General features: G+C 42.4%; 1 protein-coding gene across 1 annotated transcript in view; it reads left to right on the top strand.

The window, feature by feature from the left end:
- Window positions 1-13,888: 13,888 nt before the first annotated feature.
- MAN2B2 (mannosidase alpha class 2B member 2) overlaps window positions 13,889-18,958 on the top strand; it is an 87,073-nt gene continuing 82,003 nt past the window's right edge. Inside the window, 1 exon segment of the mRNA XM_040335403.1 lies at window positions 13,889-14,090. Coding sequence (XP_040191337.1) covers window positions 13,965-14,090 — 126 coding nt within the window. The 5' untranslated portion in view covers window positions 13,889-13,964.

Here is an 18,958-nt window from a genome sequence, read left to right as displayed (position 1 = left end):
AGCCGAGGTACTGCATCCTAAGATCCGACGGTGTAAGTCAATTACACCTGTCGGATCTTAGGGCTATCTATGCGGAACTGATTCTATGAATCAGTCGCATAGATACTCTGAGAGATACGCCGGCGTATCTCTTCTGTGAATCTGGCCCATAGTCACATTTTATGTAAAGCATAAGTTCACCATTGCACATTTTTTTTTAAAGTAAACTTAAAAAGTCGTGTGTACTAACCTGTAAAAGAAGGAAAAGAGTGGAGGATATAGGAGAAGAGCTTAGAGACCAGTAGAGATCATTGTGAATATTGGAGACCAGGGTGAATAGTGGCTGAAAAGTGGAGTGTTTATGCTGCTTATAATTTGGCAGAGTACATTTTGCATACAGCTCATCATACGAATTTTTCCATCTGATTTTCGTATCGTGTGTGGTGGCCTTTAGGCTATTAGGCGGCATGCACAGACATTTTTTATAAGCTCTAAAAAAGCTAGGAAAAAAATGATGGATGAAAAATGCACATTTTTGTACCATCTTCTAGTAGCATTTTAGTAGCTTTTAGAAGCTTTTAGGAGTATTAGCATTTTAACGTTTTTAAGTACATGAAGAAATAAAAAGCTGTTAGGCCTCTCACACTGCAGCTGCCTATTCCAACAAAGACAAGGCTGCAGATGTGCATTGATTAGTCTGTAATTATGGACAAGGCAGCAGATGGGCACTGATTAGGCTTCAGAAGGGCACTGATTAGGCTGCAATGATGGGCAAGGCTGTAGATGGGCATGTTGGAGATGCAACAAACCTACAGCTTAGCCTATTGTATATCACATGCAATTTACAAAAAGGACACAAGATGTCGCTAGTGCTCAATGATATGCTATGTATTTTTTCTATGGTGTGTTGTATTTCCTATCCACAGTGATCTACTTGTTGGTTTCTTTTTCCTGCCTTGTTGTCTGTGTGTTGTTCTACTTACCATGTGCAGAGAGACATCTTTGTCTGTGTGATGATGTTCCAATAAAGAAGCCAGTTCCTGTTACTACACAATGTCTGATCTGAATTAGGCTCCGCTGCACCTATCAATCGTACTCTGCAACAGGGCACTGATCAGGCTGCAATGTTGGGCAAGGCTGTAGATGGGCACTGATTAGGCTGTAATGATGGGTAAGGATGTATATGGGCACTGATTAGGCTGCAATGATGGGCAAGACTGAAGATGGGCACTGATCAGGCTGCAATGATGGGGAAGGCTGAAGGTGGGTACTGATCAGGCTGCAATGATGGGGAAGGCTGCGGGTGGGTACTAATCAGGCTGCAATGATGGGCAAGGTTGCAATGAAGGGCAATGGCAAAGCTGCAAATGGGCACTGATCAGACTGCAGTGATGGGCAATGGCAAGGCTGCAGATGGGCACTGATCTGGCTTCATTAATGCGCAACGGCGAGGCTTCAGATGGGCATTGAAAAGGCTGCATTGATGGACACTGACCCTTATTTAGCTCCAAAATTCTTTATTTAAATTTTTTTTTTATTTTTCCTAAAACTTCCCTCTTGTTATACGCCAATAAATACAGGTAATTAAATCCACAAGGGCTTTTTTTTTTTTTTTTTACCACTACTATTCCTTTATATTGGCTTTTAAAATTTACAAATGCAGCAATTTAGAATTTGGATAAAAGGTTTAGTACTGGGAAACACTTTTTGATAGATAAAAAGTGCATTTTATATATATGGATCAGACCAAAATGAGGGACAACTGAGGAGGAAAGAGGGACGTTGCTCCAAATCAGGGACAGTCCCTCGAAATCCAAGACAGTTGGGAGCTATGATGACAGTTCTATTCTCAATGTTTTCTGTGCTAGTAAGTAAAAGCATAACAAGCAGGGCTCAAGTCCTGCGGGAACGCGTGGGAACGGAGTTCCTGCACTTTTTTCACAGCAGGAACGCAGTTCCCTTTGCAGGACTAGAGCAGCCAAGCCGCCTGAGCCAATCCTTCACTAAGCGGCGATGCCCAGCTCGAGTCACTGTCAGGGGCAGGCGAACCTTAGTAATCCTTTATGTTACTGGCCGCTTCCTGTATACGGATTCATCAGGTAGTGTGCGGGTATTCCGTCACTTCCTCGATGCCGCAATGTCTCCTGGGAGCTTTTGTCATTGTTCCCAGGAGACATTGCGGAGGTCTGCCGCAAGTTATAGCCGGATTTAGAAAGAATTTTAAGCAAGTTCTTTGTAAATCCCGCGATAACTCGTGGCAGACCTCCGCAATGTCTCCTGGGAACAATGACAAAAGCTCCCAGGAGACATTGCACAGGTACAGTGGATCGAAAAAAACAAACAAACATGTGGTTTAGTAATTATGCATATGAGCGTATCATTTTTTTTTTTTTGGTGGGGGAGTGGATCTTGGGTGGGAGTTCCCACACTTTTTTCGCCAGTACTTGACCCCTGATAACAAGCCTATAGTCTCTATTTACACATCTTATGGCATTGTGTATAAACAGAGAGGAAGAAATAGATGGACACAGCTTTAATAATCACAGGCTATGCTTTGACCTTTTCCATCTCATGGAACCAGTTTTAATATCCTGCAGGCGGGATAACACATGAATGGAGTGATAACTGCTGGGAGTACAATGAGAGTCTCTGGACAATATATTCACTCTCTGCAGGCAGACGATACAGAGAGAAGTTTTCACTGGGGTGCTGATTGTACACGGCAGGTTTATAGTCCCGGGATGTGAGGTCAGGAGAGTTGGTACAATTAGGACACCCAGTACATGATATGGCAGACAGTGTGTGTGTGTATGGATTTATGTACAGACATCGTCCCCCAAGGCACAGGGCTCCACAGGACACTCTGCTTCTCTGATCTCTGAGCTTCGGCATTGATTGAATGTGTGCTCATGTACGATGGAGAGCGTATATTCTGGTCTGCCTTTTGAAAAAAGTGGATATCAAAAAATAAATAAAAAATCATGCCTAAGCATTCCGTTGTGGTGTGTTAACATTTATTTTATTGCAGCTTACCAATTTTAGATATAATGTCTGCATTTGTTTCCTTTCTTCTATTTTCGTCTGCTGATCCAGCCAGCAAGTCTGTTCTATTTCATAAGCACAAGCTCTCCAGCAAAATGTATCAGTTTACATGGATGAGGTAAACCATTTAACACTGGCAGGCAGCGGCGGTGCGTCCATAGTTGATGGCACAGTGGCTGCGTTTGATGGCATGGCACAGTGGCGACAATTGATGGAATGGCGCAGTGGTGACAATTGATGGCACAGTGGCAACAATTGATGGCACAGTGGCGACAATTGATGGCATGGCACAGTGGCGACAATTGATGGCACAGTGGCGACAATTGATGGCACAGTGGCGACAATTGATGGCACAGTGGCTGCGTTTGATGGCATGGCACAGTGGCTGCGTTTGATGGCACAGTGGCGACAATTGATGGCACAGTGGTGACAATTGATGGCACAGTGGCTTTGTTTGATGGCATGGCACAGTGGCTGCGTTTGATGGCACAGTAACCTCCACCCACTAGCTCTAGAACATTCTACAATGTGACAGAAACAGGGGGAGGCACCAGAGGAGCTATGAGGATGAGTCATCCAGCCCTGAGTCACTGAAACCTGACCCTGGTCCCACAGCTCAGGCTTAGCCTGTATCCACTCTAACACAACCTATACTACTTCTAGCACACACTAGAGGGTGCTACACATATGTATACTGTAATGCATGGTTGCAAGAAATTCCAGAAATGTCACTTTTTTACAGATTTCAGAAGACGGTTTCCATTGAACACAGCAGGGTTCTGGCAATGCAGATAGCAGGAAAGGTGGGTCATTTTTTTTTACAGGTAAGAAAATGTGAAGTCACCAGCATTCCAGATAAATGTGTAATATTTCAGGGCCTTGCAGGACCCCTTCAAGGCGATATTGGTGTTACTTACCTTATATAAGATTCATGGGGTCTATGTAACTGCAAGGCCCCTGGCTCACATATGGAAGCTCAGGGTCGGATGAGCCTCTTCCTATTGTGTCCCCTGCCAAATACTGTATCTATGTGTCATCAAATGCTGCCCGGTTACGCTGGGTTGGTCTTGGTCTTCTCACTAAGTACTTCCCAACTGCCTAGCTAAGCTGTGCTTATTGACAATAGTGACGTGAAAAATCTCAGGTCAGCACAGAGGGAGGCAGAGCACAGGTTCACTTTAACATGTTCTGGCCTCTGCAGAATTGTCCAGAAGAAACATATGAGTGTGGAAGTGATAATCATTCAGCATATTCTATCTTAACTATACAACAGAAATGGAATCTTACGAGAATGAAAGAAGATAATCTGTATTGGCGAGGCGTAGGATGGCTTACACTGAGCAGGTGGCACCAGAATTCTGATCTTATTACCAGTTTACCTAAGGGACAGTGGCTGTTTATACTGGGAGAGTGGGTCCATGTAATTAGCTACACAAATGTCATTAACCTGCATGGGAATATTTATAATTATTGCCTAAAGTCCATTAAAATTAGGGTGCACGTAGTTACTGGATATAATATAGCAACGCATTTCATTATATATTAGGAAACTGATATCAATTGGTAGCTACAATGTCCCTAGAAAGCGATAACAAGCTGGCTTGAGGTATAGCATAAATTGTACACATGGGAATAAATTTTAACATAACAACTTTAAAGTGGAGGTTCACCCTATAAAAAATTTGTAATACTACATCCAGCCCAGTTCTGCAAATAAAATGACACTGACCTTTTTTTTTTTTTCGCCGTAGATAGCGTTTAGCCTTAGAATTCACCGCGGCTTCCGGGTAGGGAATCCCGCGGGAGTGGGCGTTCCTATTGACATGGCAATTGATTGACATGCTAAACGACAGTGCACACAGCGCGTCACGACTTCCCGAAAGAAGCTCGGGTCGGCTCGGCTCTATTCGGCACCGGTGCGCAGGCGCCGAATAGAGCCGAGCCGACCCGAGCTTCCTTCGGGAAGTCGTGATGCGCTGTGTGCGCCGTTGTTTAGCATGTCAATCAATTGGCATGTCAATAGGAACGCCCACTCCCGCGGGATTCCCTACCCGGAAGCCGTGGTGAATTCTAAGGCTAAACGTTATCTACGGCAAAAAAAAAAAAAAGGTCAGTGTCATTTTATATGCAGAACTGGGCTGGATGTAGTGTTAGAAATGTTTTATAGGGTGAACCTCCCCTTTAAACTAAAAAAATTAACAAACTGAATTTAAAGAATCACGTCACAAAAAAGTGACATGTTAGCTATGAGTCGATGTTTAGAGGTAGAAGTCTCACTACAATTTTTATCAATATGTTCAGCCTCCCAGGGAACAACATACGTGTAGCACTTAATATCACAGGTGGTGACAGGTGCAGTGCTGGTGAAATATACATAGAGTCACCTATAGATTGCTGTCCCTATAGGAAATAGCTGGAACCTCTCCCTAAACTATGTACTGGACACACACAGTATATCACAGGTGGTGACAGGTGCAGTGCTGGTGAAATATACAGAGAGTCACCTATAGATTGCTGTCCCTATAGGAAATAGCTGGAACCTCTCCCTAAACTATGTACTGGACACACACAGTATATCACAGGTGGTGACAGGTGCAGTGCTGGTGAAATATACAGAGAGTCACCTATAGATTGCTGACCCTATAGCAAATAGCTGGAACCTCTCCCTAAACTATAAGATGCAGATCTCACAGAAATAAACAGTGCTTGTGTAGATTTCTGAAGCAGGATACACCTCTCTGACACTGCCCCTCAATCAACAGCAGCCTGTCCCTATAGCAAATAGCTGGATCCTCTCCCTAAACTATAAGATGCAGATCTCACAGAAATAAACAGTGATTGTGTAGATTTCTGAAGCAGGATACACCTCTCTGACACTGTCCCTCAATCAACAGCAGCCTGTCCCTATAGCAAATAGCTGAAACCTCTCCCTAACCTATAAGATGCAGATCTCACAGAAATAAACAGTGCTTGTGTAGATTTCTGAAGCAGGATACACCTCTCTGACACTGTCCCTCAATCAGCAGCAGCCTCTCCCTACACTAGCTAATGCAGAGTGACGAGCTGTGCTGTGTGCCTCTATCTGATATAGAGGCAGGTCACATGCTGGGTCACATGCTGCACTGGCCAATCACAGCCATGCCATTAGTAGGCATGGCTGTGATGGCTTCCTAGTCACACTAGTAAAACAAATGGCGATTGGCTGCCGTGCAGCGCGCCATAAAATAGCCGAACTCCGAACCCGAACTCAAACTTTTTCCAATTATTTACAGTTCGGGTTCGCTCAACCCTAGACACAACCCAATCACTATGTATCAAATCAGTTGCTTGTACTACATAGTTGATGATAGATCTAAAGAAGATTGTACAATTAGATTGCATAGTGCAGGGATCTTCAAACTATGGCCCAGCTGTTGCGGAACTACACATCCCATGAGGCATTGTAACACACTGACATTCACAGACATGACTAGGCATGATGGGAATTGTAGTTCCTGAACAACTGGAGGGCCGTAGTTTGAGGACCCCTGGCATAGTGTATGATCACCGTTTGTGATTCAATCAATAGACCAGGGCGGAAAATGATCAATCGTTCTGCATCGGTTGACAGCCATGGGATATTTTGTTCATGAATATGTATTTTAGTCGTTCAGGTTATGAGACGACATGGTGGAACCAGACATACGATTGATGATTTACCATTGTAAGTTATGATCATGTCTTAACTGTCAATCAAAATCCACTTCCTCATGTGTGGCATATCAATTGAATGGGTTGTCAACTTTAGATCAATTATTCCTATTGGGAGAGATGGATCATAAAATAAATCAATCATTTATAGTATTGAATCATTATACTAGCCAGCCCAAACTGACATTAAACTGCATTTCCATGATATCACCTGACAGTGATTTAAACGTCTTTCTTGTCCATTTCTGGCCTTTTTGAATGAGGTGGTTATTATTGTGTACTTATTGTTATAGAGAGATATCATTAGCTTGTAATGATCTCATTTACAGGCCATTTAAATTCATTTGCCAGCTGATAGGGTAGTCTTCTGTCTGTTTCAGTGACCCATCTGGCAGTTGGAATTGTAATTTGGCTACTTGGAGGAACAGCTGAACTCCTAATTAGTAATTCAGCAAAAGGACATTTTCCTAGCGCCGCCGCCTACTGCAATGTGCGCAATGTGCAGTTATTTTAATCTTCTAACTGCCTGAAGTTGAAAATAGACTTATCTTTCTGCTCTAATACTAAATGAGAGGTAGTGCTGTGTTCTGTCTTCCAAAACTGGATTCCATGTTGTCCTTAAAGGCATGCAAATGATCACTTAGGGGTGAATTATAAAAAAAAAAAAAAAAAAAAAAAACTTGCAGAGGTATTTATTTTGTAATGGTTCATGTACATTCGTTCTGGTTGAAAGCTACTATATTATTTTCCCTCCAGGTTGGATGTTTTTCATTCATAAGAATAGAGTGAATCTGGAAAATACTGCATTACTGCCTGTAGATGGAGCTGATGATCATAGGATATGTATACTAATTTACTACTTTGATTGTCACCTCCATCTAGAGCAGTGGTTCTCAACTTGGGGGTCGAATGACGATTTGTCAGGGGTCACTGAATCCTGGGCTGTTCCTGAAGCCCGGACATCTCTCCAAGCCTCTTCGCAGCTGCCCAGCTGGGCTGTCCCCGGAGCCCGCGGCTGCCCACTCAGCCTTTTTGCAGCTGCCCACTCAGCCTCTTTGCAGCTGCCCATTCAGTTCACGGCATGGTTGGGGGCCAGAGACTAGGGGTCAGCTGACTGGTGAGGAATGTGAAGTCGGAGGGGCTGGAAGGGATCCTATCTCCTGATTTTACTGTTAGGGGTCCCCACAACTAGGGAAATTTTATCATGGGGTCACGGCACTAGAAAGGTTGAGAACCACTGATCTAGAGGCAATAATGCAGTTATTTTCTGATTCATGCAATTCTTATGAATGCAACAAAAATTCTTCACAAGCTCAGATATTACTTGAAATGTTTGAAGTGACATCATCACGTCACTGTACATAGCCTGTGCAGACAGCAGAGCTGTGGGAGAGGCCCAGTAGGTTCAATGACTACAGGCTGCCTGAAGAAAATGACAGGAGGGGGCGGAGACTAGACCAGTCATCCTGCACAAAGAGAGAGCAGAAGTGACAGGTCTTTATCATAGGAAGCTCCTACACAGAGGGAACTATTTAAGCTGGGTTCACACTGTGTGCAGAGCGGCTCGCAGCAAGGGGTCCGGTGCATCCCCGTCCAGCTTTTCAGGTCAAAATTAGGTCCAAATTTTGGGCTGAATTCGGACCTGAAACAGAGACAAAGACGCACAGGACTGTTCTGCAGTGCGCTCTATGGTCGCCCCGGGGATGTGTGAACTGGCTCCTTTGAGAACCAGTCACACTCTACTGTCATGCAAATTGGATGTGGGGAAACCCACATCCAATTTGCAATAGTGTGAACCCCTAAGGTTGGACCACCTTATGCTTTCCTTACAGCCTTGAGTCTGTTGGGATTTGTCTCTACTAACTTTGCACATCTAGACTTTGCAATATTTGCCCACTCTTCTTTGCAGAACTGCTCCAGTTCAGTTAAATTTGATGGTGGCCATTTGTGGACTGAAGTCTTCAAGTCATTCCACCGATTTTCGATGGGGTTTAAGTCTGGGCTCTAACTAGGCCATGCAAGGACATTCACTTTTCTCCAACCACTGTGTGGTCATTTTTGCTGTGTGCTTTGGGTCATTGTCATGTTGGAAGGTAAACCTTTTTCCCATTTCTGGCAGAGGGCAGCAGATTTTCCTTGCATTTCCTTAAGAATTTGATGGTATTTTGCCCGATCTGGTTTTTCTTCTATCCTGACAAGTGCTCCAGTCCATGCTGCAGAGAAACACCCCCATAACAGGATATGAATGTTATTTGAATGGTGAGCTGTATTGATTTCCAGACATATCGTTTGTTGTTGAGGATAAATAATTACATTTTAGTCTCATCTGACCATAACACCCTTTTCCATCTGGTGTCAGAAACTTCAAGATGCATTTAAGGTGGTCAAATGAGACTAAAATGTAATTATTAGGCCTCAACAGAAAATGATATGTCTGGCGGAAATCAATCTAAATAACACCATTCCTACAGTAAAGCATGGAGGTGGTAATATCCTCTTATGGAGGTGGTAATATCCTATTATCAGGCCCGTTGGAACCCGACAGACAAACCAAGCAATTGCCTGGGGCCCCCGAGCTGGCCAGGGGCCCCGAGCTAGCCAAGGGGCCCCAGCAGGGAGGGCCCTTGCCGCACCGCTGCTTCCTCCTGCAGTCCGGTCGGCCGTGTACCATAACCGCGCGGTACAGGAGAATCAGGTTCCTGTTCCCGGCCGGACAGACAGGAAGTGCACACACTGTGTGTTCACTTCCTTTCAGTCTGGCCCCGGGAACAGCAAACTGAATGCCCTGTACCGTGCGGTTATGGTACACGGCGATGCGGCAAGGGCCCTCCCTGCTGGGGCCCCTGTGCGGACACCAGGATAGAGGGACGCAGCGATGCGGCAAGGGCCCTCCCTGCTGGGGCCCCTGTGCGGACACCAGGATAGAGGTAAGCCGACAAAAACACCCCCCCCCCCACTTCTCAACTAGAAAAGTAATTTTTTTTTGTTTTGCTTGGGGCCCCCTAATATCTTCAAACAGCCCTGCCTATTATGGGGGTGTTTCTGTGCAGTAGAGAATGGAGCACTTGTCAGGATAGAAGGAAAAATGGATGGGGCAAAATACCATCAAATTCTTGAGGAAAATCTGCTTCCCTCGGCCAGAAAGGTGTCAACAGACTAAAGGCTGAAATTAAAGCAAAATGTGGTTCAGCAAAATACTGACACATTGGGTGATCCTTTTCCAACTCAGTGATTCTGTTTTTTTAATTATTATTTTTTTTTCTGACATGTAGGTGTTTTATTTTTCACTTAAAGGAATTGTAAAGGAAAATGTTTTTTCACCTTAATGCAATCTATGCATTAAGGTGAAAAAACATCTGCTGCTGCCGAACATTACACAAGTCACATAGCTAATAATAAATATCCTTGTCCTTGTGGTAAAACTTTATGAACTAAGCCTCATGTTTAGTATGTGTTATATTTTTGCATAGTTTGGAAACAACATGGAGTCATCCTGTCTTATTTTACAACATATGCCAATTTTAGTACCCCAGAACACCCATTAATTGTTAACAGAACACTGAAACGCCTTCTGTCACCTGGGCTAAGCATTGAAATTCCATTAGCACTTAGATAGTAATAGCCAGCTTGTCACAGTAACATGCAGACTAAGCAATATATGAGGGTTTCCTATTTATGTGTGTAAGGAATTCATGCCCCGCATCACACCATTGTGCCGCACTGTTCCTCTGCAGCTGCTCTCTTCCACGCGCTCTTTGAGGCCGCCACAAATGGATATGAGATATAATTTAAATCTATTATCCCCACAAGTGTCAAACGCAGGGAAGCATTTTTTCTGTGTTGCTAATAACAAGGTCGGCAATGATCCCTTTTTTGAATATTAATTGTTTTTCGAATAATGCTCAGCCATCTGTCTTGTACATAGAAGAAATGTTCTTTATAAAGCAATCTCTTTCATTTTTACAAAAAATACAATATTTTGGTCCTTACAAAAATAGGCTATAAATCATTATTTTTGTGCAGAGTTACATTTTGCTAGAATTATACTCCAGGCAAATCAGAAACTAGGCTAGACTCATTTTGACCCTGGCATTTATCTTCCATGCTTGGCTGCTATCCTAGCTACAGTATATCCATGCTTTTAAATAAATCTAGATATGTGTTGGGAAATTAAAGTGATTGTAAAACAACCTATTCAGTTTGAAATAGAAATGAAATTCAACAAATTTGTGTATAGATATAAAAAAAAACATTATAAATACCTCTTGATCCCTTTGTTATAAGTGATCATATGTCCTCTGTTCTCAGCTGTATGAGAGCTGGGGGGAGGAGAAACAGCAGTACTCTGAGCTTCCCAGTGACAGGCTGTGCAGGGAGGGGTGGGGGGTTGAAAGGACAAGTCCGATCATTGGTGGAGAGCAGGCTCAGTTCCCAGCATAGCTAGAGAACTGACCAGTGTGCTCTCCTGCTTAGTGTGGTCAATTTTTTAATAGCAAAGCAGAGGGACTGGCAGGAACACCAGGGATTTCACATAAAAGAAGCAATACAATGAGAAAAAGGATACTTTTTCATATAAGTACATGGTACTTGTATGGTTGTACGAGCGTTTTATGAGCAAAAAATGCTCAGGTGTGAATGCACCCTTAAGGTTACATATTAGGTGTAGGGTTAGGGTTAGGGTCAGAGGTCCTGTGCTTCTTTGGCTCAGATCAGGTCCAAATTCAGGCAAAAATGATGGCCTGATTCGTCCCTAAAACGGAGAACAGGGACGCACCGGACCCCTGCTGCGAGCTGCAACCGAACTAAGTGTGAACCTAGCCTTAGGGTGAGCGGTAATTGTTAAGGTTCAATGTAATTATTAAGGTTGGGGTAATTGTTGGTGTCATCAGTAATTGTTAGGGTTAGTGGTAACTATTAGGGTTCAATGTAATTGGGTTAATTGTTGGGGTTAGCGTTAATTGTTAGGGTTAATTGTTGGGGTTATCGGTAATTGTTGGGGTTAGCAGTAATTGTTGGGGTGAGCTGTAATTGTTGGGGTTAGCATTAACTGTTAGTGTTAATTGTTGGGGTTAGGGGTAACTGTTGGGGTTAGGGGTAATTGTTAGGGTTAGCTGCAATTGTTGGGGTTAGGGGGTAATTGTTGGGGTTGGTGGTAATTGTTGGGGTTAGAGGTAATTGTTGGGGTTGGCAGTAACTGTTGGGGTTAGGGGTAATTGTTGGGGTTAGGGGTAATTGTTGGGGTTAATGGTAATTGTTGGGGTTGGCAGTAATTGTTGGAGTTAGCGGTAATTTTTGGGGTTAGCGGTAATTGTTGGGGTTAGGGGTAATTGTTGGGGTTAACGGTAATTGTTGGGATTAGTGGTAATTGTTGGGGTTAGAACGCTAACTCTAATGCCGCGTACACACGACCGTTTTTCATGACGTGAAAAATTACATTTTTTTAAATGGTCATTAAAAACGACCATGTGCGACAGGTACACCAAACTGGGTATCACCTTTGCATTGTTCTATGCCAGAAGGGAGATCCTGCTTCGCTGGCGGGGCACTGAGCTCCCCACAGTGTCCTCCTGGCTGGCTACGATTAACAGAGTTCTCCCACTCTATAGGTTAACGTATGAGAGCAGGAACTGTCCAGCAAAATTTGAAAAAATCTGGTCGAAATGGATCGACTTATCTAGCTGATCTGTTGATAGTCCCCCTGTGATGACTCCTGACTGAGGTGTCCTGCGGCTCGCTGTCCCCCCCCCCCCCCCCGCCCTTCTCCTCGTTGTCTCCCTCCCTCCTCTACCTCCCTCGCCCCCCGCACTGGGGGGCGAGGGGTGACGATGCGGGGAGGACGTCCGGATGGTGACTCTCTACAGTGAGTGCCCCGAGCCTGGCAATTGTCTTATTTATGATGTATACCCTGTGATTTGTGTAGCCGGCCTATTATCCCACCACAGATGTATTATGTATGTGCTGATTTGCTATAACTTTGTGCAATCATTCTGGTGCCTTTGTGGCTTGTACTGTCATTGATTTGTGTGTATCTTTGTTGTCTGTCTTCAAAATAAAAAACTTTTACTGTTAAAAAAAAAACAACGACCATGTGCAGGCTCCAGAGCATTTTTCATGACGTGAAAAATGACCATTAAAAATTTAGAACATACACAGAGACACTACAAGTCCCAGCATGGTGCATGATAAAGTACAGCAGGTGTTTTAGTTCATATTATAAATACACACACACACAACATACAAATCACTCATATTATAAATACATTTTTCGTGTCGTTTTTCACATTGTCGTCTTTCATGTCATAAAAAACGGTCGTGTATAGGCTTTAACGACGTGAAAAAAAACGTGCATGCTCAGAAGCATGTTATGAGACAGGAGCGCTCGTTCTGGTAAAACTAGCGTTTGTAATGGAGATAGCACATTCGTCACGCTGTAACAGACTGAAAAGCATGAAGACTGAAAAGCGCGAATCGTCTCTCACCAAACTTTTACTAACACCAAATCAGCAAAAGCAGCCCAAAGGGTGACGCCATCTGAATGGTACTTCCCCTTTATAGTGCCGTCGTACGTGTTGTACGTCGCCACGCTTTGTGCGAGCAGTTTTTTTCATGATCGTGTGTAGGCAAGGCAAGCTTGACAAGAATCACGTAAAAAGAAAAACGTTGTTTCTTCTAGAACATTAAAAATGGTCGTGTGTACCTAACGATTACCGCTTACTATAACCCCAACCCTATACCTAACATTTACCCCTAACGCTAAACCCTAACATGCGACTTTGGAGACAAAAATGTTCCTGCACTACTTTGATGCGACTTGAGTTCCAGAGAGTGTAAAGTCGCATCAAAGTCACACTTCATGAACAGAACTGTCGTACTTTCCCTATAGCCAGAAAAAAAAGCATAAAAAACGCATGTTCAAAAGCGCAATACGCGCCAAAACACGGATCAGTTGCTGTCTGCATAGATGTGAACCCAGCTTAGTGTCACTCCAAAGAACAGGACTCCATTACATTTGTTAAAAAAAGTTTTCCAAAATGTAAACAGACACAGACAGAAGATCCTGCATTATGTATAGAGTATGGAGAAATCTTCAGACTTCCTTCATCTCACAGATCAGGTTTCAGGAAGTCCGACCTAGAAAGTCACATGAATGAAGTAGTTTGTCTCCTGCAGCTTGCCATAGTGTCAGATCAGCTGATCCCTTCTCATACAATGTATCTGATGTGATCCCAGGAAGAGGGTGTGCAGCTGCTGTAATGATCCCACTACTTACCTTCCTGATCTGCTATGGGGGGATTGTCACCTCTCATTCCTCTGATCCCCTCCAGGTGTTTGTCATCCCCCATAGTCACATGGATGTGGGCTGGGTGTACACTGTGCAGGTACAGTATACATAGAATGACAATCATCTTTACACACATCACATTCACTCATTATACTCTATACTAGTTACTAGCAAATGATGGCTGTGCATCTACAGCTCAGTGTGACCGGGCATGATGAGACTTGTAGTCCTCCCCCTGCAGCTAGAGATACATTGGTCACCTATATCTGTATAGACTATGTGTGATTATTAAGAGGGAAGTTGTGATCATGTAATACTGCATATGAGTTGTTTGTTTACCCCTCTTATCATTTTTCGATATGTAAAGATCCAAATTATATATTGGGGATTGCTGTATATACTAAGATACAATGTTGTATGTGTTTATATTTATAATATGAATGACTTGTATGTTGTTTGTATTTATAATATGAATGATCTGTATGTTGTGTGTTTGTATTTATAATATGATCTGTATGTTGTGTGTGTATTTATAATATGATCTGTATGTTGTGTGTGTATTTATAATATGATCTGTATGTTGTGTGTGTGTGTGTGTGTATTTATAATATGAATGATTTGTATGTTGTGTGTGTATTTATAATATGATCTGTATGTTGTGTGTGTGTGTGTATTTATAATATGAATGATCTGTATGTTGTGTGTATTTATAATATGATCTGTATGTTGTGTGTGTATTTATAATATGAATGATTTGTATGTTGTGTGTGTATTTATAATATGAATGATTTGTATGTTGTTTTGTATTTATAATATGAATGATTTGTATGTTGTTTTGTATTTATAATATGAATGATCTGTATGTTGTGTGTTTGTATTTATAATATGATCTGTATGTTGTGTGTGTATTTATAATATGAATGATTTGTATGTTGTTTGTATTTATATTATGAATGATCTGTATGTTTTGTGTGTGTATTTATAATATGAATGATTTGTATGTTGTTTTGTATTTATAATATGAATGATCTGTATGTTGTGTATTTGTATTTATAATATGATCTGTATGTTTTGTGTATGTATTTATAATATGAATGATTTGTATTTATGATATGAATGATTTGTATGTTGTGTGTGTATTTATAATATGAACTAAAACACCTGTTGTACTTTATCATGCACCATGCTGGGACTTGTAGTGTCTCTGCCGTTGGCTAGCCACCAGCTGCTTATCCAGGTGAGATGATCAACATGAACATGTGTTGTCATTGTAGTTTTACTTTAACCACGTCCTTACTGGGCACTTAAACCTCCTTCCTGCCCAGACCAATTTTCAGCTTTCAGCGCTGACGCATTTTGAATAACACTTGCGCGGTCATACAACACTGTACCCAAATTTATATTTTAATCATTTTTTTCCCACAAATAGAGCTTTCTTTTGGAGCTATTTGATCGCCTCTGCGGTTTTTATTGTTTGCGCTATAAACAAAAAAAGACAGAATATTTAGAAAATAATACAATATTTTTTTTTACTTTTTGTTATAATAATATCCCAATAAAAAAAAATAAAAAAAAAAAATATATATATATATATATATATATATATATATATATATATATATATATATATAATTTTTTTTTTTCTCAGTTTAGGCCGATACATATTCTACATATTTTTGGTAAAAAAAATCGCAATAAGCGTATATTGATTGGTTTGCACAAAAGTTATAGCGTCTACAAAATAGAGGATAGGTTTATTTTTATTTTTTTACTAATAATGGTGGCGATCTGCGATTTTTGTCAGGCCTGCGATATTGCGGCGGACGTATCGGACACTTTTGACACATTTTTGGGACCATTCACTTTTATACAGCGAACAGTGCTATAACTATGCACTGATTACTGTATAAATGTGACTGGCAGGGAAGGGGTTAACACTAGGGGGTGAGGAAGGGGTTAAATGTATTCCCTGGGAGTGATTCTTTCTGTGGGGGGAGGGGACTGACTGGGGGAGGTGACTGATCTGTGTCCCTATGTACAAGGGACACAGCATCGGTCTCCTCTCTCCCTGACAGGACGTGGAGCTCTGTGTTTACACACAGACCAAAAAGAGGGAAAGAATCTTCCTCCACCAATGTGAAAGTCCTTGGTCGGTGAGATCAAGTTTTATATCACAGATAAAAGTGACAACCCATCCAATGAAATCCTCCACCGATAGAGCACACAGATCTGCTTACCAGATCCCGGTGGTCCCTTGATTATGAGGGACCCCAGGTAGCATGTAGATAAGAAAAACTGCTGGGGCTTTACTTGATTTAGATAGCCTGCTAGTGATCATCTCAATACTCCATAACGGTGAATACCGAATTCCATAGGGTATGCAGTCTTCAGATGTGGTGGTTAACTACTTAAGCCCCGGACCATTTGGCTGGCCAAAGACAGGGCCACTTTTTGTGATTTGGCACAATTCCGCGGTTGTGCGACGTGGCTCCCAAGCAAAATTGACGTCCTTTTTTCCCCCACAAGTAGAGCTTTCTCTTGGTGGTATTTGATCACCTCCTGAGGTTTTTTTTTTTGCGCTGTTCAGAGAGATGCACAATGAGTTTGCAACGTGTGAGCTTTTAGAACAATGTGAACCAAGTCCTTCCCCCATAGACACTATCAGTGTCTATGGGGGAAGGACTTGGTTCACATGGTTCTAAAAGCTTACACATGACTTCAGAAAAGGAGTGGGGTGGGAATTAAAAAATAATGCCTGTCTCCCGACTAGTGCATGAGATATGTAAATAACCTGTCATTCACAGCAAGGGGGCGGAACGGACCAAGGTTTTTCTCTGTAAGTTTGTTTTATTTCACTGAACAATAAAAGAGGATTGCTCAGAGCTGGATTAACCCTGTGTGGCAAGACTGGGCACAGATCATAGGAAATCTTATACTGTACATTGTGACTTTAAAAAAAAAAAAAAAAATTGGGTTTACATCCACTTTAAACATTTTAATCCCTCTATGAGTTTTATAACTCCAGGTGGCACAGTAGCTTAAAGCATTTGTAACCCTAAAAAGAAAAAAAAACGCTCCTGTTCCTTTGGTTTAGAGCACGAACATTGTAATTTGTCCATTTCTATGTTCTAAAATACCTGGTTGATCCAGCCTGTTCCTGTGTCCCCCTATGTGAACTGACCTCTGTAATTATGGCTGCTGATCCATGATATCATGGTCAATTTACGTGCTTCCTTCATCCCGCCTCTCTCCCCCTCCTTGCCTGTCAGCTCCAGTCTGTGTGTGAGAGCCGATCTGCTCCCTGCCCCTTCCCTCTCCTCCTTCGGCTATTCCGATGTAATACATGTCCCCAATACTTGTATCCTCTTTGTTTTATAAAGCTATAAAGTAGTGTGTGTTCATTTTTTTTTAAATTCGAATCCCAAATACCTTCTTTCACAGCGCTGCTCTTTGGTCACGTGGTGCTGGCTGGCGTTGATGGGTAATTTTAGCCTCTCCCGCTGCTCTTCTATTATCGGGGAAGGAGAGCGGCAGAGGAAGGTCACTTATCTGCAGCGTGGCGCTGTGAAAGAAGGTATTTGGGATTAGAATTAAAAAGAAAACTGACACACACTACTTTTTATAGCTTTAGGCTTCATTTCCACTGGCGTTTTTACAGCCACTTTTCTGAGCGTTTTTTACAGCTTAAAAACGCCTGTCCATGTTATTCTATGGCATCATTCCCACATAGGCGTTTTTGAGCTGTAAAAAAACGCGGGACCAGGGCGCTCTGTGGCTCCAGCAATAGAGCTGTAAAAATGGCAGACATTAAACGCTCAAACGCGCAAAAACGCTACCGCAGCGTTTTTGAGCTCCAGCTCACGAAAAAAAAAAAAAAAAGCATTTTTAAGCTGTAAAAAAGCCAGTGGAAATGAAGCCTTATAAAACAGAGAGGATACAAGTATTAAATATATGTGACTTTACAACCACTTTAATGGTTAGCACTTCTGCCCGTAACACTGGGGTCCCAATCAATACGATATCTGCATGGAGTTTGCATGTTCTCCCTGTGCTTGCAAGGAGGTACGCTAGTTTCCTCCCGCACCCTAAGGACTTGCTGAAAAGCAAACCGCAATTAAATGCATTTCAGAGGGTGTTTTATAGGCGGTGAGGTGGCTGAAACTGCAAACTTGGACCTTGTAAATGAGTTGATACGCCGATTCACGAACGTACGCCCGGCCGCCGCAGTAGTTTTACGCCGCTTCCGTAAGGCATTAGCAGGCCTAAAGTTATTCCACCTATTAGGTGGAATAACAATGTTAAAGTATGGATGCCATTCCCGCTGCGAGATTTGAATTTTTTACGTCGTTTGCGTAAGTCGTCCGCGAATCGGGATTTACGTTGTTTACGTCCACGTCGAAATCAATAGGCCCATGCGGCGTACGTAGCCGCAATGCACACTGGAAAATGTAGGCGCCCGGCGCATGCGCAGTTTAAGAAAAACGTCAACGTGAGGTCAAGCCTCATTGACATTAAACACGCCCCCCCCCCAACACGTTTGAATTAGGCGCCCTTACGCCCGCCCGCTTTAGGCTACGCCGCCGTATATTAGCAGGCAAGTATATTGAGAATCATTACAAGCCTAGCTAATTTACGGCGGCGTAGCCTAAACACGCTAAGCTACGCCGCCGTAACTTTATTCCAATGTACCTGAATCTACCTAAATGCTTTTTTAGATGACATGTGAATCTATGCATCTGATCCGCATAGAGTTTGCATAAGTGTGAACCAGCACTTGAGGTTTTTCTTTTTGTTTTTTTTGCTTGGTGTTAATGGTGCTTATGTTTTTTTCTTAATCATATTGGTGAACGGAGGTCCTAGATCGCAGTGCACAAGGCACACAATTACATTTTTAGTAAAAAATGCAAGTGTAAACCTAATCTGATTCCTTTAGTAGAGCCATTACTAATATAAGGGGGTTCTTCT

The sequence above is a fragment of the Rana temporaria genome, chromosome 1 (assembly GCF_905171775.1).
Source record: "Rana temporaria chromosome 1, aRanTem1.1, whole genome shotgun sequence".
Classification (NCBI taxonomy): domain Eukaryota; kingdom Metazoa; phylum Chordata; class Amphibia; order Anura; family Ranidae; genus Rana; species Rana temporaria.
This window is presented reverse-complemented; position numbering and strand designations above follow the sequence as displayed.